Raw genomic sequence first — 19,488 nt, 5'->3', positions numbered from 1 at the left:
ACGTTACTTTCACAAAATGTCACCACAGCAAGGGCAACACAATTTCACCACACACACACACTTTTGTGTTGCAAGCCTCTAGCAGAACTTCGGTAGAAAACCCCTTTCACTGCCACAAGAACTTCTTTTTACAGCTAGAACAAATCCTTGGATGGGGAGGGTTTTTCTCTTTTTCCTCCTTTTACAGGTATAAGAGTTCGTTAGTATGAACAACTTAAGATTTACTTTTATGTATATTTCTCATACAACTTAACCACAGCTCACTAGGAAGTAGTACTTTCAGCCAGCACTTAATATAATTTAGTGCTGTACTAAGTTCTACCAGTTAAAGATCGTGCACAACTATTTTTTGCACTTACCTGCCATTTTCTCTTTCATCTGGGATGAAAGGATGGCTTCCCGCTCAACAAATCCAATTTGATAGATAGTCTGTTGTTTCATTCTGAAGTTATTTCCTAGCTGCCAACTTTGGCTCTCCACTGACCTATGAAGGCAGCACTTCCCGTATTCGCACAATTACGCTTGTCACTTTGCAAGGTTGAAGCTTTACTTAACAAGTAGGTTGGGACTACTTCCTCTCTCTCTTGTTTTTTTGCAAGCAAATATTCACATTAATGCTGCACAAAGGAGTTCCACATGTCCATTTTTTAATGAAACAGGTTTTGCATCAGCATGCATATTCCAGGCAAAATTATTAATTACAAACTTTTTTTTAAAGAATTACAAACTATGAAACTCTTAATATCTAGCTTTAGTGACCAACTGTAATTCTCAGTGATTTACTAGAAAATTGAAAGCTTTACCAGGCCTAGGCAGAGATGATTAAGAATTGTGGACTTCATGGTGCACATGATGTACTTGTGTGACAGTGAAACACAAGGAGCCTTCACATGTTTCCACATAAAAGCAACACAGAATGCATGAGGCCTTGAAGACCAGACTAAACTGGAAAAATGCTGGGAACAAGGTGATGTAAATAGGTCTATTCCTTTTTGTTCAGCCCAAAGTCAGAACACAGTTCATTTTTTTTAAATATTCCCGGTAAATAGTGTTGGCTACAGAAATAATTTGGACTGGTTGCTACAGATGCTTCTGACTTTGGCAAATATTTCCAATCGGCCAGCAAAGTGTTTACAAACGGATACATTTAGAAGACACACTACAAGGAAAAATAAATGTATCGCTTCAAGGAAACACCAAGCTGAAAGACTGTGACCGAAGCTGTGAGAATCAAACAAGATCTGGAAGGAAGAAAGACTGAAGTCAGGAGAGAAGATTTAGGAAGTGTGCCAAAGTCTGAACCATCAATGTAAGATGTACTCTTTCCCTACTACCTTAAGGAAAAGTTCTGTCACTTTTTATCATGCGTCTCATCACAGGAAGGTGTTCTGTATACCAGTTTTACACAGACTGAGGTGTCATTTTTTAGTATCTGATGTGACCCATCAAACATATTATGTCTTTCGGCTTTTCCCGGTTAGGGGTTGCCACAGCAGAACTCTGGTCCGCTAATGACTGGCAGTAGATTTTTACGTGCTGAGTTGCCAGCTCTGACGCACAACCTTCAACGAAGGTACGCCCATTCACGCATGTCTCCACACACAAGACGCTCTCGCTGAGAATCGAAAAGGACGTCTTACTGTGAGGCTGTTTTATATAGAAATGAAGTTATTAAAGCGAAAGGGCTAAAATCGTTCCTCACTGCATTATCCTTCGTGCCCACCTATACATACTGCATTTCATGACATGTTTACTTCCCAGTCATGATTCTCATACCGCATTTCTGTTACTGAATCAATGTTAAAGCACGTTTCCCTCTAACGTCACAGTTCTTATTCTTTTGGCACAGACTTTAGGAAATGGTACCCATTACCTCCCCACCTTCACTTACCTCATCATCCATGTCAATAACTAGTATGCATACATATTCATTTTACTACAGACCTCCTCATACCATTCTTCTTGGTGCACATGTCACAAGCTACTCTGATAATCTTAAAAATGGGAGAGGGTATTTACCAGAAACTTAATTGTTGGCCACCCCAGCTTGTTTAAACTGCTTTCAAGTACAATCATTTAAACCCATTACTTACCTAGACAGATAATGACCAACAAAACATAAAAGGGCTATGTCCCTCCAAACTGGTCCCAAATTCCAATAATGTCAAAGTCTAGTAATGAGAAATAGTTGTTTAAGCATATTGCACATTCCAGACTAACGCACATGAAATGAGTAAGAAGCACGTTACTACATGAGATACTTTAACTAAGGGTCTGCCCTAAATGTACAAACAACTTACATTGCCTCCAGATCACCCTTAGGCAGTTCAGCTTGTCTCTACATGGACAGTGAGAACTTGTTCACTTCCAAAAAGAAAAAAAAAATCTCTCTTTTAGTCCTTACAATGTTATCCCTTCCTTTCCAGCTTTGAAATGAGGTAGGTAACCTTACCTCCTCATCACCTCCTTCACTCAAGTTCTACTCTCCTAATAATGGAATTTTTAAACAAAAGTTTTGCCAAGGTGTCCAAAGATCCAATGAGTCATACAGAATACCTCAACACAAGCCAGTAAAGAGTGCCTTCTGCAGTGATTCCCTGACTTCAAATTCTAGGTGCTCAAAGACCATGGTTAAATTATGACCCAGCAGTGAAGGCCACAAGGCAAAGTGTGCCCAAAAGCAAGGATCTCTGGATTCCATGTTAGACTTAGAAAATGACAACAGCCAACCTTTGGATAATCAAGGCGAAAAAAAAAAAAGATGAGCTACTGGTTAAGACCCTAGACCAGGCCAATGGTTTTCATTTTGGACAGAAGCCATACTACCTGGCTATTTCTAAGCTTCATAAACATAATCCATAAGGACCAATTCCTAAAGGAGAAAAAAATAATATTACCAAATCAGAGATTCAGTCACGTCTTGGAAAAGAGACAAGAAAATGCCTATCCAAAGAAGTCTTCATAAAAAGCAAAATATCTGCCAAAGAGGGAACTAATTACATTGTCAACATAAACAGCACCAACTTTGGTCTCTCTCAGACCTCCCAGCACAAGCCTCTAAGCAAATCTGTTCTATTTAACAGAGCCACTATTGAATATATGCAGAAAAACAATGGGGCTTGAAAAAAAAAACTTGGACTAATAACATCAATGACTTCAATGCATGCCAAAGAAATAAGTTTTTCTGCACCATCTAGTCATCATTCCCACCATCTATTAAAAAGACTGTAAAGGTCCATTGCCAATAAGTCTTGATCAAAGGGCCAGAGGGTGCAAAAAAATCTCTGGGAACCTGCTCAACTTTCACCAGTGATTCATCAATTCAAGAAGACAGTAGTACAACAGACCAAAGTTCAACCATGCAGACCTATCCCACTGACTTAAGTGGTAGCTGATGAAGTCTAACCCCCCCCCCCCCATCTTACTTTCAAAACACAGCGACAAGAACATACTTCCCTGATTACACTATGGATCACCAGCAGATGACTAGCTAAATATTAATGTTCATTTTAATTACTCATAGTGCGCACAGTGACTCTTGCCTGGCATAAAGACCCCCCTCCCGGCTAGTCTCTAAACTAGGAAGTTTCCACTATTGCCCGCATGCTGGCAGTAAAGGAAAATTATTCAAGCTCTACTCAATAATGCTTATGCATAGCTGGACTAAAACGCTAGTATGTGTGACAAATGTGAAAGTCATGCTCTGAGTAAAGGCAAAAAAAAAACATTTTCCCTGTGGTGGTTCTGGCCAATAACCTAACAAGTGCAGAAACACTTAAGTCCAAATTTCTATGGCACTGAATATGGAAACTTTCCAGCAGTAGAGGCATATTTACTAACTGATTTGTTTAATGGATGGCACAGTTTGACAGGACAGAGCCCATTTTTCAGCAGAGGCCTAGGAAGAAATTCTTCGCTGAAAGTGCAGCTTCATATAGTTCAAACAGAAATGCAGTTACAAATAATTCTAAATATAGTTTGTACAGTAATGACATTAACACATGGTATTTCAAGACATCGAAAAATTAACAGACAAGTACAGATATATCAGTGGTTTCAAAATAATCAAAGACTACAGTTATGTTAGTGAATGTCAGACATTAGGAGACATTACAGTAATAGAATTCTAATATTACCTTAAATAAATTCTTCCACAGTTTCATGCATAGTGAAATAGAAGTTACCAATAACTTACAGGTTTGTCAAGATTCAAAGAGGAGAATAAAAGAAAATAATTATACTACAGAACTTTAGTCTGAAATAATGTAAACAGGAAAAATGATGGTTTTACCTACAGGCTAGGACCTGAAATCACTGGTGCCTGGGATGGAAAAAGTATGCAAAAGCTATGCTTGGAAGAAGTCATGAATAAAGTAGCAAACAAGCCAGGGGGATACAGTACAATGAGATAACAATGAAGGCCCAAGGTTACTTTCATATGCATAACACCAAGGCAATGTAGTCTAGCCACCTGGTGACTACTCGGACAAGACAGGTTAAGATTAGGTTGCAATGTGTGAGTGACTAGAAAGAAATGGGGATTCTGGAGAGGGGTACAGGCACCCTGTTTTGCATAACAGGGGACCACTTATCACAAGAACAGTGAATTAGGATGCAGGAAAATGATACTGCCGTGGTAAGAGCGTTTGGAAGAAGCATCTGCACAGAACCATATGAAGTACAGTAAGATTTGCTTGTACCTTAAGCAGTGTGGGGGGGGGCTCCAACTCTCATTCCTTTAATGACATGCTTAGAAGCCCATATGCCAAATGATGACCTGGGAGAGGGAAGAATGAAGAAGGTACACCTACTCACCTTTCTAGTGAGGAAGGGATGAGGGATACATGTAGTGAGATGTGGACATGGGTCTGAGTTGCCTGCACAGACCAACAGTAAAACACTCACCTTTTTGGTGGGGGGTGCTGCTGTATTGAGGTGATGTCACCTCACAAGCAAAGATATCCTTTTATTATCCAGTGTACCCTCCTCTCCTCCAAATCATATTATGCACATGCTGACATTTAAAGGAAACTGGCTAGGGTGTGTGCACACACAAATATAATGCTGAAAACCTCCAAAAATGTGTTCTTCTATAAACTGCAAATTAAGAAAAGTTTGTCAACCAACATATAAAACACAACAACATACACAAAGTTCAGCAATATCTTAAGAAATTCAGAAATTAATGTGACAAACACTCATTTCCACACTCAACCCTACCTGCAACACATCTGCCTCTGTGGTCACTAAACAATTTCTTCACATCATTTCACCTAGGGCTTAACCCTGTATCCTCATCAAACCCAAGCAATTGCTTACTCAATGTACATTCCCTTCATTTCACTTCTAATAACAAATGCATGCCAACAGTGCTCCAACACAACATCTAAGATAAACTGTCTCTGGACAGGGTAAGGCTGCACAAAGTACCTCCGTACAAAGGCAGAGAGGACTCAACAAGCTGAAAATGGCCAAAAGGCTACAGAAGTACTTCATACTAGAAAACAGTCAGTCTTCCCATAATAATACTGCTAAGTATCAAAACTGCCAATATCTTAAGGGGAGTTGCTATGCAAAACATCCCTATAGAAAGTGAATTACACCAAAATAATCACATCACAATTAATTATGTCAAACACCTTAAAACATTTAATTTGTGTGGTGTTATGTGTTATGCATCTTTTCCTCACTTCTCTATGTCTCACAATGCCCCATCCAATGCCTTTAAAGGTACACATTTTAGGAACTATCTGTTCTCTACCACAGTTTCTCAGAGTTCATCCTTGACTACTGCCCTTCGACTACAGCTGAAAACTTTAGAAAGCTGTTCATTTTTAAGTCCCGCCCCCCGTCACTTTCAGTTTCAAACACAGACAAATGGGTTCTACATTCCAGGCTAAAAAATGTCATAAAAATTAAGTTGTCCCAGCTCTAGCAGCATAGAAAGATAAAACTCTTAGTGATTCAGGTTCAGTTAGTGGTTCTGGTGTTTGCTTCAACTAGCTTGGGAAGGATGGGTGTGCCAAACCTTATGTGCAGGGCAGCACAGTAAGCCACAAACTGCAGTGCTCCCTCAAAGGAGGAGAAACAGATGCAGCTGCAGCCCAACGTGGTAGTGGGGGGTGAGGTTCAGCTCCACCAGTCACCATTCAGGGTAGCCTTCATCTGTGGGTGCATTAAAACCTGCAATCACACTGGGAAATGACATGGGTCATATGTCTCCCTAGCCAAATGAGGAGCCATACCTATGTTTTCTTTGTAGAGATACCAAAAAGGGTACAGACAACTACAGTGGCTTCCTGGATGACAACCCCTAATCAGTTCTCAACTCCATAGTAGAAATATCCAGTATTGGAGAAAGAATATACTTAAGACCAGCTTCAGAAGGCCTGGCCGTAAGGCATGGTGGCAAACAGCATACAGAAAAAAAAATAAAATTAAGACAAGCCCACAGTCCCTAACACAAACAGGTGGATACAATACAATCCTCTGTAGAAACAACTCAGTTGGAAGTTTGTATTACCATGTAAAGGATCAATCTGTTCACAGATTTAACTTTCATTTCTTGTCACCTCTTTACACAGACATAAAAACACCTTTCTTAAATCACTGTCATTCTCAAACTTGATTCAGTAATAAATCCACAATGCTGAAAAACTGTGAAGTGACTATATTTTACCTGGAAAGTTTTCACATAACACTTCTACTGGTGTTGCTCGCTTGGTGTCTCCAATTTTCTGGTACCTTTCTTTTAATGTATCAGCCTGCCAAACAAAAATCAAGACACAGGACCATTAACAGCTGAGCAGTCAGTCCAAATCTTACCTGTCAAAAGGCAAGAAAAACAGCATTTATGTTTACTGCATAGAATAAACAGGAGTGCAAAAAATGACCCTACCTTCAAACCTTGCCAAGGAAGACTACCTCGAAGAAAATACATAAACATATGTCCTAATGCTTCTAGATCATCTCTTCTACTTTGTTCTATAAGAAACAAAACAGCATTTTAAATTCAAATATTTCAATCACAGCTGACCAGAAAATGTATTTATTTTGGAAGAGATACAAAGGTTATGTGGAAGATGAAACAAGAAAAGTTTTAATCAATGGAAAAAAAATACAATGCATCTGGTACAATGTAGGTACACAGTAAATACCATGTACTTTCTTAGATATTACCTGAGCTATGAGGAATCTCTTTTCAGTGCATATACATTTCAGTTCATCACATACATTCCAATCTGGCATTTTTCTCCTCTAAAGCTTCTACACATGGAAGCACCCATAACATCACACAATGTACTACAAAAGCACACGTAGGTAATGAGCCTCCCTATATGTCCAATACATTAAGCAAGCATCCTTCCTGTAAATGAAAAAATGATGATCTGACTCATTCACTGTTAACAAGTACATGTATACTTTGACATCTTGGATGTGAGAAATGGGAAGTGTCGAAAGATTTATTTTTCCACAGGAAGCATATCTTTAAATGCCCGTCGTTTCTCCATATTCTTACAATTAGTCAGATAAGTAAGTGTACTAGCTTGAGAAAAGAAAAGAAATCACCATTTTAACGTTGTATAAGGATTTAGCCTAGAAGGAATACATCAGGAAGTCGGTTCCTCAATCAAAGGCTCATAGTCACAGCAGGGAATCCAATTGAAGAATCGTGGTTTCAGGATTTGAACAGACAATCTAAGGCTTAAGGCAGGTTTAGCGTGAGCAAGTTCAGCTGACAACTTTGACTGTAAATCTGAAACAAAATACTGAAAATACTGTATGCAGCTCTGGGACTTTTACTATGGAAAGTCAAGGGAGATACTTTTCATTTTTCAATAAACCTGAGTATCCTTATGTCTCTCTGCCTCCAGTATGTCTGAAAGAGTTTATCATCAATTTGTTCGAATTACATGGAACTTAAAGCATCTGATGGATGAAGGGAGCTGTCGAAGTAGAGGGGGACAAAATAATTGCATGACACCCAGCAGGTTACAGCAAGAAACTTATAGGCCTATACCACAACTTGTAATTATGCTCCTGCTGTTATATATAGGCAGGTCCTACCCATCAGGTTTCAAACTTCTGCCAGAAAACAAAATGGCTGAACTATGTGCTCTAGTGTAGGAAGACCAGTGGATCACTGCCTCCTAGACCATCGAACCCAGCCGGGTATGGGAACAGACCTTGAAAAAACAGTCCTTGGCACCAAGTACTACCAAGCTTCAGCTTTGGTCATTAAAGGAACTGCTCCATGACATCAGGTATGTAATGGATGTGTGCAACAGTCAATCAAATGTAGATATTTTCTAAGACATAACACAGTATCAAAATCCAAACTGTGTGGGCAACAGAAAACAAATAGTGGGTTCAATGTCTAGAATGCATTTACAGTAAAAAAAAAGCAAACTGCTTCAACAATTACCGATACTCCAACAAGGGTGCTCCTTTAATAGAGAAGCACTTTCATTTATTCACTTGTGATGAACTTCATCAGATAACACATTCCCAATAGTGAATTTAAGTACTAAAACCTTCCTGTTCATGTGATCATAATAAGACAATATCATGTAAGTTTTGTTATTGTTGCTTCTTCAGGATGGATGAGGAAAAAAGAAAACTTTTTAGGAGCTATCCTAGTGTGTTGTTGGGAGGACATCCAGGAATATGTTACGAGAACCAGGAATGTCAAGTTCGCCCCTATTTTGAGGTAATCTGGGAATGTCATGAAGGTGAAGGCAAGCATTTCTATCTCCAAGGCATTGGCATTACACTAATCTTTTGAATCCCACAATTTGCAGCACATCAAAGACAGGAACTGGCCTTAACTTTTGGAATTTTGGCCACAGTCAGCCAAAAAGGAAATACATTTCAATTTCATCTTTTAAGTCCAAAAACAATACTGGCTCACAACTGGAATACAAACCCTTGGTAAAAATGAACAAATAGGGCCAGGAATTGTATAAGTGTGGCTCTTGTCTTCCAAGAAGGACCTAATGTCATGAGTATTGCAGTGCCCTGATAACATTGCAACAATTACAGTTCAGTTTGTTTATTTGTTAAGCAACATGCAACTCCTGCCCCAATTTTTATGTGGGCAAAACCCAACAAAAAATTATTTAAAGAGGACGCAGGAACACTGCTACAGTATTAAAAAAAAAAACAAGGATATGAAAAATGCCGTTTTTGAGATTCCACGGTTTGTGACAATTTTAAAAAGATTATTTATTTATTTATTTACTTATTTATTTATTTATTGATGAAAAACTGACAAATGAATTAGGAGAGGGGAAGGCAAAACAGAACTTCTTTGCAGGGAAACACAATGGCAAGTACTTCTGAATAGTGATGCAGCACCACTTAAATGACGACATTTCCCTAGCACACTTCCTGAGAAACTGTAACAATAAAGCTACATGACAATGGCTAAGTTTTATTCACATGATCAGAAAGTTTTTAGTATCTAAATTCACTTTTGGGAATTTTTTTTTCTATTTGATGAAGTTTATCACAAGTGTATGAACAAAAGAGCTAATCTATTAAAGGAGAAATCTTAGTATAGCACAAGTTTCCGCTTGACTTAGGAACTTTTAGAAGATTATCCTGAATAACTGGGAAGAAGACATAAAGGTGGGCTGAGAAGAGACAAAATCCTACCAATAGAGGTGTCTCCATAAATTATTGTATCTCATATAAGCTGCCTCTACTAACCACTTTTTTTATATAAACCCAGACAATCTTACATTTGTATAAATGAAAAACAAACCATATTAATACAACTTTAGATGCAAACATTATACATCACAGAAGCCATTTAAAAGTACAGTTGTGTACACTTACCATAAATGTAGATGTTAGAGTGTATTGACTGTTGCAGTCATTACATTTGGGTTATCTGCTTGCAGGTAGCCCTCAGTCGGCCTGATTAACAAAGTCTTGGGTCCTGCGTCAGTTGCTGTCCCTTCTTCCATGATGTCAGGGGTATAAAACATGCAGCCAACGCCATTACATCAGTTTTTCTTGCCCCAAATGTCAGGTGCCCCCCTAATGGGAAGCAATTAAATAAAGTACAATGATATACCGCCAACAAAAAAGCAAATGCACCAAAAAGGCTTTTAAGCATAGTAAAGGAAAGTAGAGGTATAGTCAAAAAGAAGTTAGGAGACTGGAGGGAGGGAGGGTAACCAGGACTGCAACAGTGAATACACTCGAACATCTACATTTATGGTAAGTGTACACAACTGTACTATGTTCTTCGTGTTTCACTGTTGCAGTCATTACATTTGGGTAGATTCCCAAAGCTATGGTTGGGAGGAGGAATTTAGATAGCATTAGGGCCAGCTATAATGCCCTGCAACACTGCAGCAGCAAAGCCAGCTCTGGATTTAGAGAAAACTGGCAAAATGATAATGCTTGGTGAAAGTATGTACAGAACTCCAGGTAGCAGCTTCTAGGATGTCCCTGGTAGGGACGCCTCTGAGAAAGGCTGTAGAGGTAGATGCAGCCCCGGTGGAGTGAAGTCTGATCCCCTGTGGGATAGGTTTTCCATGGTGCTTATAGCAGAAATGAATACAATGGCTTATCCATTTAGAAATGGTTTGCTTTGAAACAGCCTTCCCCTCTCCCTCTGCAGCAAATGCCACCAGCAGTTGTTCAGATTTCCTTTGAGGTTTAGTCCTGTCCAAGTAGAATCTAAGTTGTCTGTGCACATCTAAGGAATGCAGTATCCGTTCCCCTTTATTCTGTGGATTGAGAAAGAAGGTTGGCAAATGAATGGACTGATTAAGAGCCACACTGGATACCACCTTGGGCATGAAGGATGGATTGGTTCTGAGGGACACCCTGTCCGCATGAAAGATGATGAAGGGCTCCACTGCCATAAGGGCCTGTAATTCAGATACCCTACTAGATAAAGTGATTGCTAAAAGGAAAGCTGTTTTCCAAGAAAGAAATTTTAAGTCTGCAGTAGCAGCTGGCTTGAAAGGAGGTAGAGTGAGTTTCTCCAAGACAAAGTTAAGGTCCCAGGCTGGGGTTGGAGCTCTCCTGGGTGGTCTCAAATTTCCGGCCCCTCTGAGGAACACTGCTTGAGCAGTGGATGAGAGAAGAGAGGGGGTTCTGTGTTACAATGAGCTGAAATGGCTGAGGTGTGGATTTTAATGGACGAAAAAGACAGGCCCTTGTGAAGCATTTCAGTTAAGTATTGTAAAATCTGAAGTAAACTGGGCGCTGCTGCGCTCATCCCTTGAGCTTGGTTCCAGTTACAGAATCTTTTCCATTTTTCAGCTAAAGATTTTCTAGTACTAGGCCTCCTTGCCTCTAAAATGATATCCATCACAGGCTTAATGAGGGATGTTAAAGGAGAGATTATGTAATTAGCCAGGCCGCAAGGTTCAGTGTTAGAAGCTGAGGGTGCAGAATCTGGTTCTCCTGCTGAGACAACAGGGAAGGAGTCTGAGGCAGGTGCCATGAGGATAAGTGACAATGCGCAGGAGGGGGTACCAGTGTTGGCACTGCCAATCTGGAACAATCAAAATCATCCTTGGTTTGTCCTGTTTGATTTTTAGTAATACTTTGGAGAGCACAGGCAGAGAGGGGGAAGACATAGACTGATAGGTTTTTCCAGCTGAAGGACAGAGCATCCACTTTCCAGGCTTATTTGTGGGGAGTCCTTGTGCAAAATTTGTCCAATTGGTAGTTCTGGGGAGAGGCAAATAGGTCTATATCTGGCCTCCCCCATTTGATTGTCAACATGTTGAAAATCCTTGGTTCCAGTTTCCATTCGTGTGGGTCCATGAGGTTTCTGCTTAGTCCGTCTGCCAGTGTATTTAATTTTCCTGGCAGGAATTGAGCTTGTAGGTGCACGTGGTAGCTCAAGGCTGTGTTCCACAATGCCATGGCTAGTCTGCAGAGGGGGTAAGAATGTGTACCCCCCTGCTTGTTTATGTACAACATAACAGTGGTGTTGTCCGTCTTTACCATTAGTTGTCCTGGAAGGAAGTGGTCCTTGAAGGCTGTCAGAGCGTTCTGTACAGCTAACATTTCTTTTTGATTGATATGCAGGTGCATTTGACTTGGGTTCCATTTGCCCTGAATGCACTTCCCTGCCAGGTGAGCCCCCCATGCATAGTCTGATGTGTCTGTTGTTAGGGTTTGTGCGGCAGGGGGTGGTGTGAAAGGTAGTCCCTTGTTTTGGTGGCAGGCCTCTGCTCACCAAAGGAACGCTAGGCATAGGCAAGTTATGATAGGAATCATTGTTTCTAGATCCTGAGAATGTTGACACCATAGGCTTTTTAGATACCACTGTAGTTTCCTCATATGCAGTCTTGCATACGGAATTAGAAGAATGCAGGAAGCCATGAACCCCAAGGCTTGCAGTATTTGTCTTGCAGATAAGCAGGGTTTTTGTGGCCACTTGTTTAAAGTAGGTTGTCAAATGAATTTGTTTCTCTGGCGTGAGGTAAGCCATCAGGGAAGTTGTATTCAAGCTTGCTCCCAGGAATATAATTTGTTGGCAGGGTACCAGGTGTGATTTATTTTCGCTTATGGTGTACCCCAGACAAGTTAGAACCCTTTGTACAAAAGCCAGATGATTTAATAGTATGTCCTGGCTTTCTGTCTGAATTAGACAATCGTCCAGGTATGGCTATATCTGAATATTAATTTGCCTGCAAAATGCAATAACTGCAGCTAGGCACTTTGTGAATACCCTGGGCACAGTAAATAAGCCAAAGGGCAGTGAAGAGAACTGATAGTGCGTGTAGCCTGCTTTGAAGTGTAGGTATCTTCTGCAAGATTCCCTGATTGGGATGTGCAGGTATGCTTCTTTTAAATCTAGAGTTGCCAACCAAGCATATTTGCCTAGCATAGGAAGTAATTGGTGAAGAGTCAGCATCTTGAATTTTGGAATCTCCAAAAAGGTGTTTAGAGTAGACAGGTCCAGGATAGGACACCATGAATTGTCTTTTCTGGGCACCATGAAAAAATCTCGAGTAGAAACCTTGTCCCTTTTCCTCTTCTGGTACCAGTAGAATAGCCTCCATGCTTAAGAGAGAAAGTACTCGTTTTTGTGGCTCTGCCCACTGATTTGGGGGTAGGTCCGGCCACCCGCTTGGTGCTGGCAACGTGTGGAAGTGAAATCTGTATCCCTGGGACACTATATTTAAAACCCATTTGTCCTGGGTAATGAGTTCCCAATTCTTTGCACGAAGAGCAATCTTTCCCCCCAAAGGGGCAGTCAGTTGATAAGTGCTTGGAAATTTTAAAAGGAAGTCACTGAGACAGTTTACCATGGGTGGGGTCTTATTATTCTAAGATTTGGAAGTGGAGGCCCCCCACTGCTTAGTTCTGTGTCCCCACTGGGACTGAAACCTCGGGTATTTGCGGTGTCTGGGTTTGGCTTGAGAAGACCTGGAAGGGGCTGGAAAGGACCAATTCTTAGAGGGCCAGTGCCTACTAAATCTAGGAGGCTGAACTTGTAAAAAATCTTTAACAGTTTGCATAGATTTAGCTTTAGCTTCCATCTTAAGAACATTCTCAGCCTTGTTGCCAAACAGGCGGTCCTGATTTAAAAGAGCATCCAACAATTTAGCTTTAACATGATCATGCTCCTTAAGCTAAGCATGCCTTCTGAGCACAGACCCAGTAACAGCAGCCCTGCAAGAGGCCTCTAATGAATCAAAACCACATTGCAAAGTTTGTTTTCCAACTTGTTCAGCAGAATGCATTAAATCCTGTAATTCTTTATTTTCCACACAGTCAGGAATCAACATCATTTTCTGTTTAAGCAGTCCAATAACATGTTGCTGACACTTTAACATATGAAACTGGCAGTTTAAAGCCCTAATGGCCAAGGTTGTAGAAGTGTAAACTTTCTTACCCCATCTATCCAGCGCCCTGGAGTCTCTATCAGAAGGGGTAGGATTTTTAGCTGTAGAAGCCTTAATGCCATTGGGCCCCTGTGAAATAGTCTCTGGACCTGCAATAGGATTTTTAAAAAGGAACTTGTGGGAGTCAGGGACCCTGTAGTATCGGTCAGGTTTTCTGGGAGCAGGAGGCAAGGAATCAGGGGCCAAACTAGATTCCGAAAAAGCATCGTCAACAATGTCTAGTACAGGGGGATTAGCTAAAGGCCTATGCTGAGGTAGGAGAAGGAAATCCTTAAGCCTCTTTTTTGAATCAGAAAAATCCTGACTTTCCCAATAGAAATGCTCCCTTAGAGTATGTAAGGTTTCCCCAAAAGAAAAATCCTCAGGAGGGGAAGCAGAGTGGATGAAGTCCTTTGCATCAGAATCTTCATAAGTAGAGAAAGGCAAATGCAGATCATCAGAAGAATCAGAAAAAATAGAATCCTGATCAGAAGATTCATAATCACCTTCAATCCTAGGCCTCTTAGAAGGCGGGGGGGGGGGGGGTTGGCTACCCCTGATTAGAATTATTAGAGCTTCAGCCATTCTTATCATTTGTTTTTTAGGCATAGACGCCTGAGCATGTGGCCTGGGCGTTGTTTTTTTAGGTACGGATCGAGATTTAGGCCTAAGTAATGAAGGAGGCATCGGTTTAATATGCAAGTCCGTAGGGCCTGAATACACCCTCAGAAGCCGCTGCCTGCAAAGCGGCTCTGGACCCATCCAAGGTAGACACATCTGCGGGTTCCATAGTTGAAGCATCTTGCGGCCTACCAGACTGCGAATGGGTCACAGTAGAGGTCTGCAAATCAGAAGTAGCGGGTATCATGGGCTGCGAAAGTGCCTCACTGAGTACCGGCGAACTGGCAACTGGCTTAGGAGAAGCGTTGTCGGCAGTTTTGGACCTCGGCAGCCTGTCTCTGTCTTTATCTTTGCGTTTTTTCGGAATCCCGGTAGTCGGATGGCTAATTGACATTTCTGGATAATTAAACCGAGAACCGAAATATGTTGAGGTGAAAATATACAGACGACGGACAGTGCGCTGATTAAATAAAGCACAAAACCAGCAGCAAGGTATGTCGTGGTCAGGGCCTAGGCAAGGAATACAGTACAAATGAAAATCTTTATGAGGTATTTGCTTTCCACAAGTAATGCAATTATTAACTTTTACTGACATCGGTAAGGAGCAAGAAAAAAGTTTCCCCAACGGGGTTACTTAGCTTTAGTTTGAAGACTCCAGCTCTGAAACTCGAAAAAAATTTCAGGAGTCGGCCGACTGGCACTTGCGAACTGCTTCTGCTTCGGGCACCGCACGGCAAGAAAGACTGATGTAATGGCATCAGCTGCAGGTTTTATACCCCTGACGACCTGATGTCATGGAAGAAGGGACAGCAACCGACGCAGGACCCAAGACTTTGTTAATCAGGCCGACTGAGGGCTACCTGCAAGCAGATAACCCAAATGTAATGACTGCAACAGTGAAACACAAAGAACATCAACTGTAATTGCAAACATTATACATCATTTATAATATCCAGTCATTGTCAGTTAAGTACTGCATAGCTCATTCAACATCTGCCTTCTTTTAAACTTTGCATGTATTGTTCCGATAATTTCCATGTAGAGTTTTTAAGAGAATCCAGAAGAGAAGCTGCCGTTAAAATAGGAACAATTAGTAGAGCATATAAAATATTGCACAACAACTATAAGAATCAGAGGAGCTCAGAAAGGATTGGGAAGAGAGACTGAATAAGCAAATCACAAAGAGACAATGAGGGGATATATGTATATCTCCCAAATACGCAACAAAGACTAGAAGATTTAGGATCTTTGCTTGGAAGTATTCACATAGGTATTTTTATATCCAAAGTAGACTCCAAAGAGTAGACAACAGATGCTGGAGATGTGATGGGGAAGAAAGGGTGACTGGGAACATATTTACTTGTCTTGTACTACATGAACATAGTCTGGTAAAATTGAGTCCTGCAGGAGCATGAAATGTGTGTGTATACTTGTGTTTTGGGGTGGGGGCACAAGTGAAGAAGCTTTATATCCTATGTTTCTGCAATACCCACCTCAATGACTTCACCTTTGTTTTATGATTCTGCCTACTGCTCCTTTTTCTTGCATTTGAAAATTCTGAATGGGTTTATTAGGTCTTGTGTGTGTTTAAAGGAAAGCTCAGATATGGTATCCACTTTGGAAGAGGTGATCAAAAGTATTTTTCTGACTTTTTTTTTTTTCACAACCTCCACCTCCTCCTAAAACTCTTTAAGGAACATCTCTCTAGTCACACCAGCTAAGAATAAATGCAGAAGGAGTCATTGCTGGGCACATTCCAGGTGCTGCGAACAGCACTTCTGGCTGACATCAAAGATTGAAATAATACTAATTTCATGAATTTTGGTCGTACTTTGACTTAGGAATGGGGTCAATTCCCATCATGGTATTAGAAACCCAAAAGACTTGGAGAAATAAATAAATAAATAAAAAAAAAAACAAGTCCACCTTCCCATGAGTACTTGAAAGCACTCTATTATATGTGAATGGCTGAGATTTTAGATTTTAAGTGTGAGAACCTCTTCAGCCATGTTCCATACAGATGCCCTGAAAGATGCAGCTATAAACAGGGATGTCTGATGTGTCACTGCATAGCAACAAATCCGCAGACAAACTGGCTGAATATACTGCTGAGAATGTGGACACAGGCCACTACCACTGTACAGTTCACCTGCCTAGAGAGCGTATCCCTAAAGCACTGAAGAGCAGGCACCCTCAGCTTGGAGATTGTGTGGCCACATTCCTCAATCAACTCCACAGTAAATACAGCCAATAGCTGTGCATGGGATTTCAACATGCTGTACACCCCCGCACAACTGTGTTCTCTTGTACTCCTCACATCTCCTCTATACCTCTACAATGGCTTTACACTAGGATGCAAGTGCACATTACTATGCAGCACTATACACATTCTGGAGTGAAGACCATGCACTTCTACTCAATGTCTAACATGCAGCAAGTGCACAATGCAAAGAAAGAGACATGCATGCATAATGGCCAGGCAGCACATTTGCCATAATGTATTTGACCACATTTGGCTGTAGTTCTCTGCCTCGTGAAGCGACAAGTCAGAAATCGCATACAGACTAAGTGAGCACACATCTTTCCAGTTGCTTTTGACACCTTAAAACTGTCACCTTGACAGCTGGCAAATATGGGCATAAAAACCTAAATCTTGAATATAACATTATATCATCACTTAACCATAAATTAATTGTTCAAGTTGGAGTGCTTGTAACCTAAGCATCCTATGAAAAACAGACTCAAACATGGCTATGTGAAATAACCAATAAAAACCAACAAAGAAAAACTCTCCGACAGCAGCCCAGTGGTGCAATAACAGTACAAATGTATAAAGCATAAACCACCACTTAGCGAGGATATGGTACTCTATTTATTACGAAAATAACTTTTCAACAAACGTCGCTTCTTCAGACCATTAAAAACATATCCACATAACATTCTTAAATACATAAGACAATAAAACATCACCAATGAAAATCTAAACACAAAGTACAATTAAATTATTAACTGTGAATATCAATGCTGCAATACTCATGTCAACCATCAAAAATATTCTTAGCAAATGCTTACAATCTAAGCCAGTCGTGAGCACTGAGACGCATTTACCTTAATAGGATGTAAAAACACCAATCCTAAATACTCAGTGCGACTTATTCATCTAATCAAATTGTGTGTCTACTTATAATTGGCCAATCAGGTCTGAGTGATACTAGACATTGATTCCACATACCTATTCTGGATACACATTACAATCCACGTGAAATCAAAAAACAAGACTAAACTAAGCAATGAGGCCATCTTACCAATGAATAAACTGGCAAGGTCATAACCTATGTGTCATAGCTATAAATCATTACAGACTTCCATCTGTAATCTACAAAACACAGATACCAATGTTAATAAATCACTCATTCCCTTAACGGTTTCATGCTTTAGTACTGTATAGAATGCTGTACAGAGAAATCGCTATTTACAGTGGATATAAAAAGTGTACACACCCCTGTTAAAATGCCAGGTTTTTGTGATATAAAAAATGAGACCACAATAAATCACTTCAAAACTTTTTCCACCTTTAATGTGACCTACAACCTGTACAATTCAATTGAAAAACAAACAAATCTCTTAGGGGGAAAAATATAAAAAATAAAAAACATACAATAAGCTGGTTGCAAAAGTGTTCACACCCTTAAACTAATACTTTGTTGAAGCACCTTTTGATTTAATTACAGCATTCAGTCTTCTTGGGTGCACACCTACCATCAATTAGAGACACTCTGATTAACACCAAATAAAGTTCAGCTGTCCTAGTAGGATTTTTCTGATATTAACTCAGTTGCCTGCTACAGCAAAAGCCATGGTTCGCAGAGAGCTTACAAAACATCAAAGGGATCTCATTGCTGAAAGGTATCAGTCAGGAGAAGGGTACAAAAAATGTTCACAGCATTGGATATACCAAGGGACACAGTGAAGATGGTCAACAAAAAGTGGAGAAAATATGGGACAATAGTGACGTTGCAAAGAACCCTCCAAAATTGATGAAAAGACAAGACGAAAACTGGTCAGGCAGGCTGCCAAGAGACCTACAGCAACACTGAAGGAGCTTCAGGAATTTCTAGCAAGTACTGGTTGTGTACTACATATGACAACAATCTCCCATATTCCCCATATGTCGGGCTATGGTGTAGGATTGCAAGACAGAAGCCTTTTCTTACAAAGAAAAACATCCAGGCCCAGCTAAAATTTGCAAAACAGTACATCAAGTCTCCCAAAAGCATGTGGGAAAATGTGTTATGGTCTGATGAGACCAAGGTTGAATTTTTTGGCCACAATTCCAAAAGGTACGTTTGGCACCAAAACAACACTTCGCATCACCAAAAGAACACCATCCCCATGGTGAAGCATGGTGGTGGCAATATCATGCTTTGGGGTTGCTTTTCTTCAGCTGGAACTGGGGCTTTAGTCAAGGTGGAGCGAATTATGAACAGTTCCAAATACCAGTCACTTTTGGCCCAAAACCTTCAGGCATCTGCTAGAAAGATGAAGATGAAGAGGAAGTTCACCTTTAAACATGACAATGACCCCCAAGCATACATCCAAATCAATAAAAGAATGGCTTCACCAGAAGAAAATTAATGTTTTGGAATGGCCCAGCCAGAGCCCAGACCTAAATCCAATAGAAAATCTGTGGGGTGACCTAAAGAGGGCTATGCACAAGAGATGCCCCCGTAATGTGACAGATTTGGAGCGCTTTTGCAAGGAAGAGTAGGCAAATATTGCCAAGTCAAGATGTGCCATGCTGACAGACACCAACCCAAGAAGACTGAATGCTGTAATTAAATCAAAAGGTGTTTCAACAAAGTATTAGTTTAAGGGTGTGCACACTTATATAACCAGCTTATTGTATGTTTTTTATTTTTTATATTTTTTTCTCTAACAGATTTGTTTGTTTTTCAAATGAACTGTACAGGTTATAGGTCACATTAAAGGTGGGGAAAGATTT

The 19,488-nt window shown here is 40.4% G+C and overlaps 1 protein-coding gene across 7 annotated transcripts in view; it reads right to left on the bottom strand.

The window, feature by feature from the left end:
• Nucleotides 1-19,488, bottom strand: part of CSNK1G3 (casein kinase 1 gamma 3) — a 2,843,512-nt gene that overhangs the window by 625,280 nt on the left and 2,198,744 nt on the right. For all 7 annotated transcript variants that reach the window (XM_044060767.1, XM_044060768.1, XM_044060770.1 and 4 more), the window contains 2 exons: nt 6,899-6,984; nt 6,680-6,764 (listed from right to left, as the gene is read on the bottom strand). In XM_044060767.1, coding sequence (XP_043916702.1) covers nt 6,680-6,764; nt 6,899-6,984 — 171 coding nt within the window. The remainder of the gene's footprint in view (nt 1-6,679; nt 6,765-6,898; nt 6,985-19,488) is intronic.

The sequence above is a fragment of the Protopterus annectens genome, chromosome 2.part0, assembly GCF_019279795.1.
Source record: "Protopterus annectens isolate FY-2018-M chromosome 2.part0, PAN1.0, whole genome shotgun sequence".
Lineage (NCBI taxonomy): Eukaryota > Metazoa > Chordata > Ceratodontiformes > Protopteridae > Protopterus > Protopterus annectens.
This window is presented reverse-complemented; position numbering and strand designations above follow the sequence as displayed.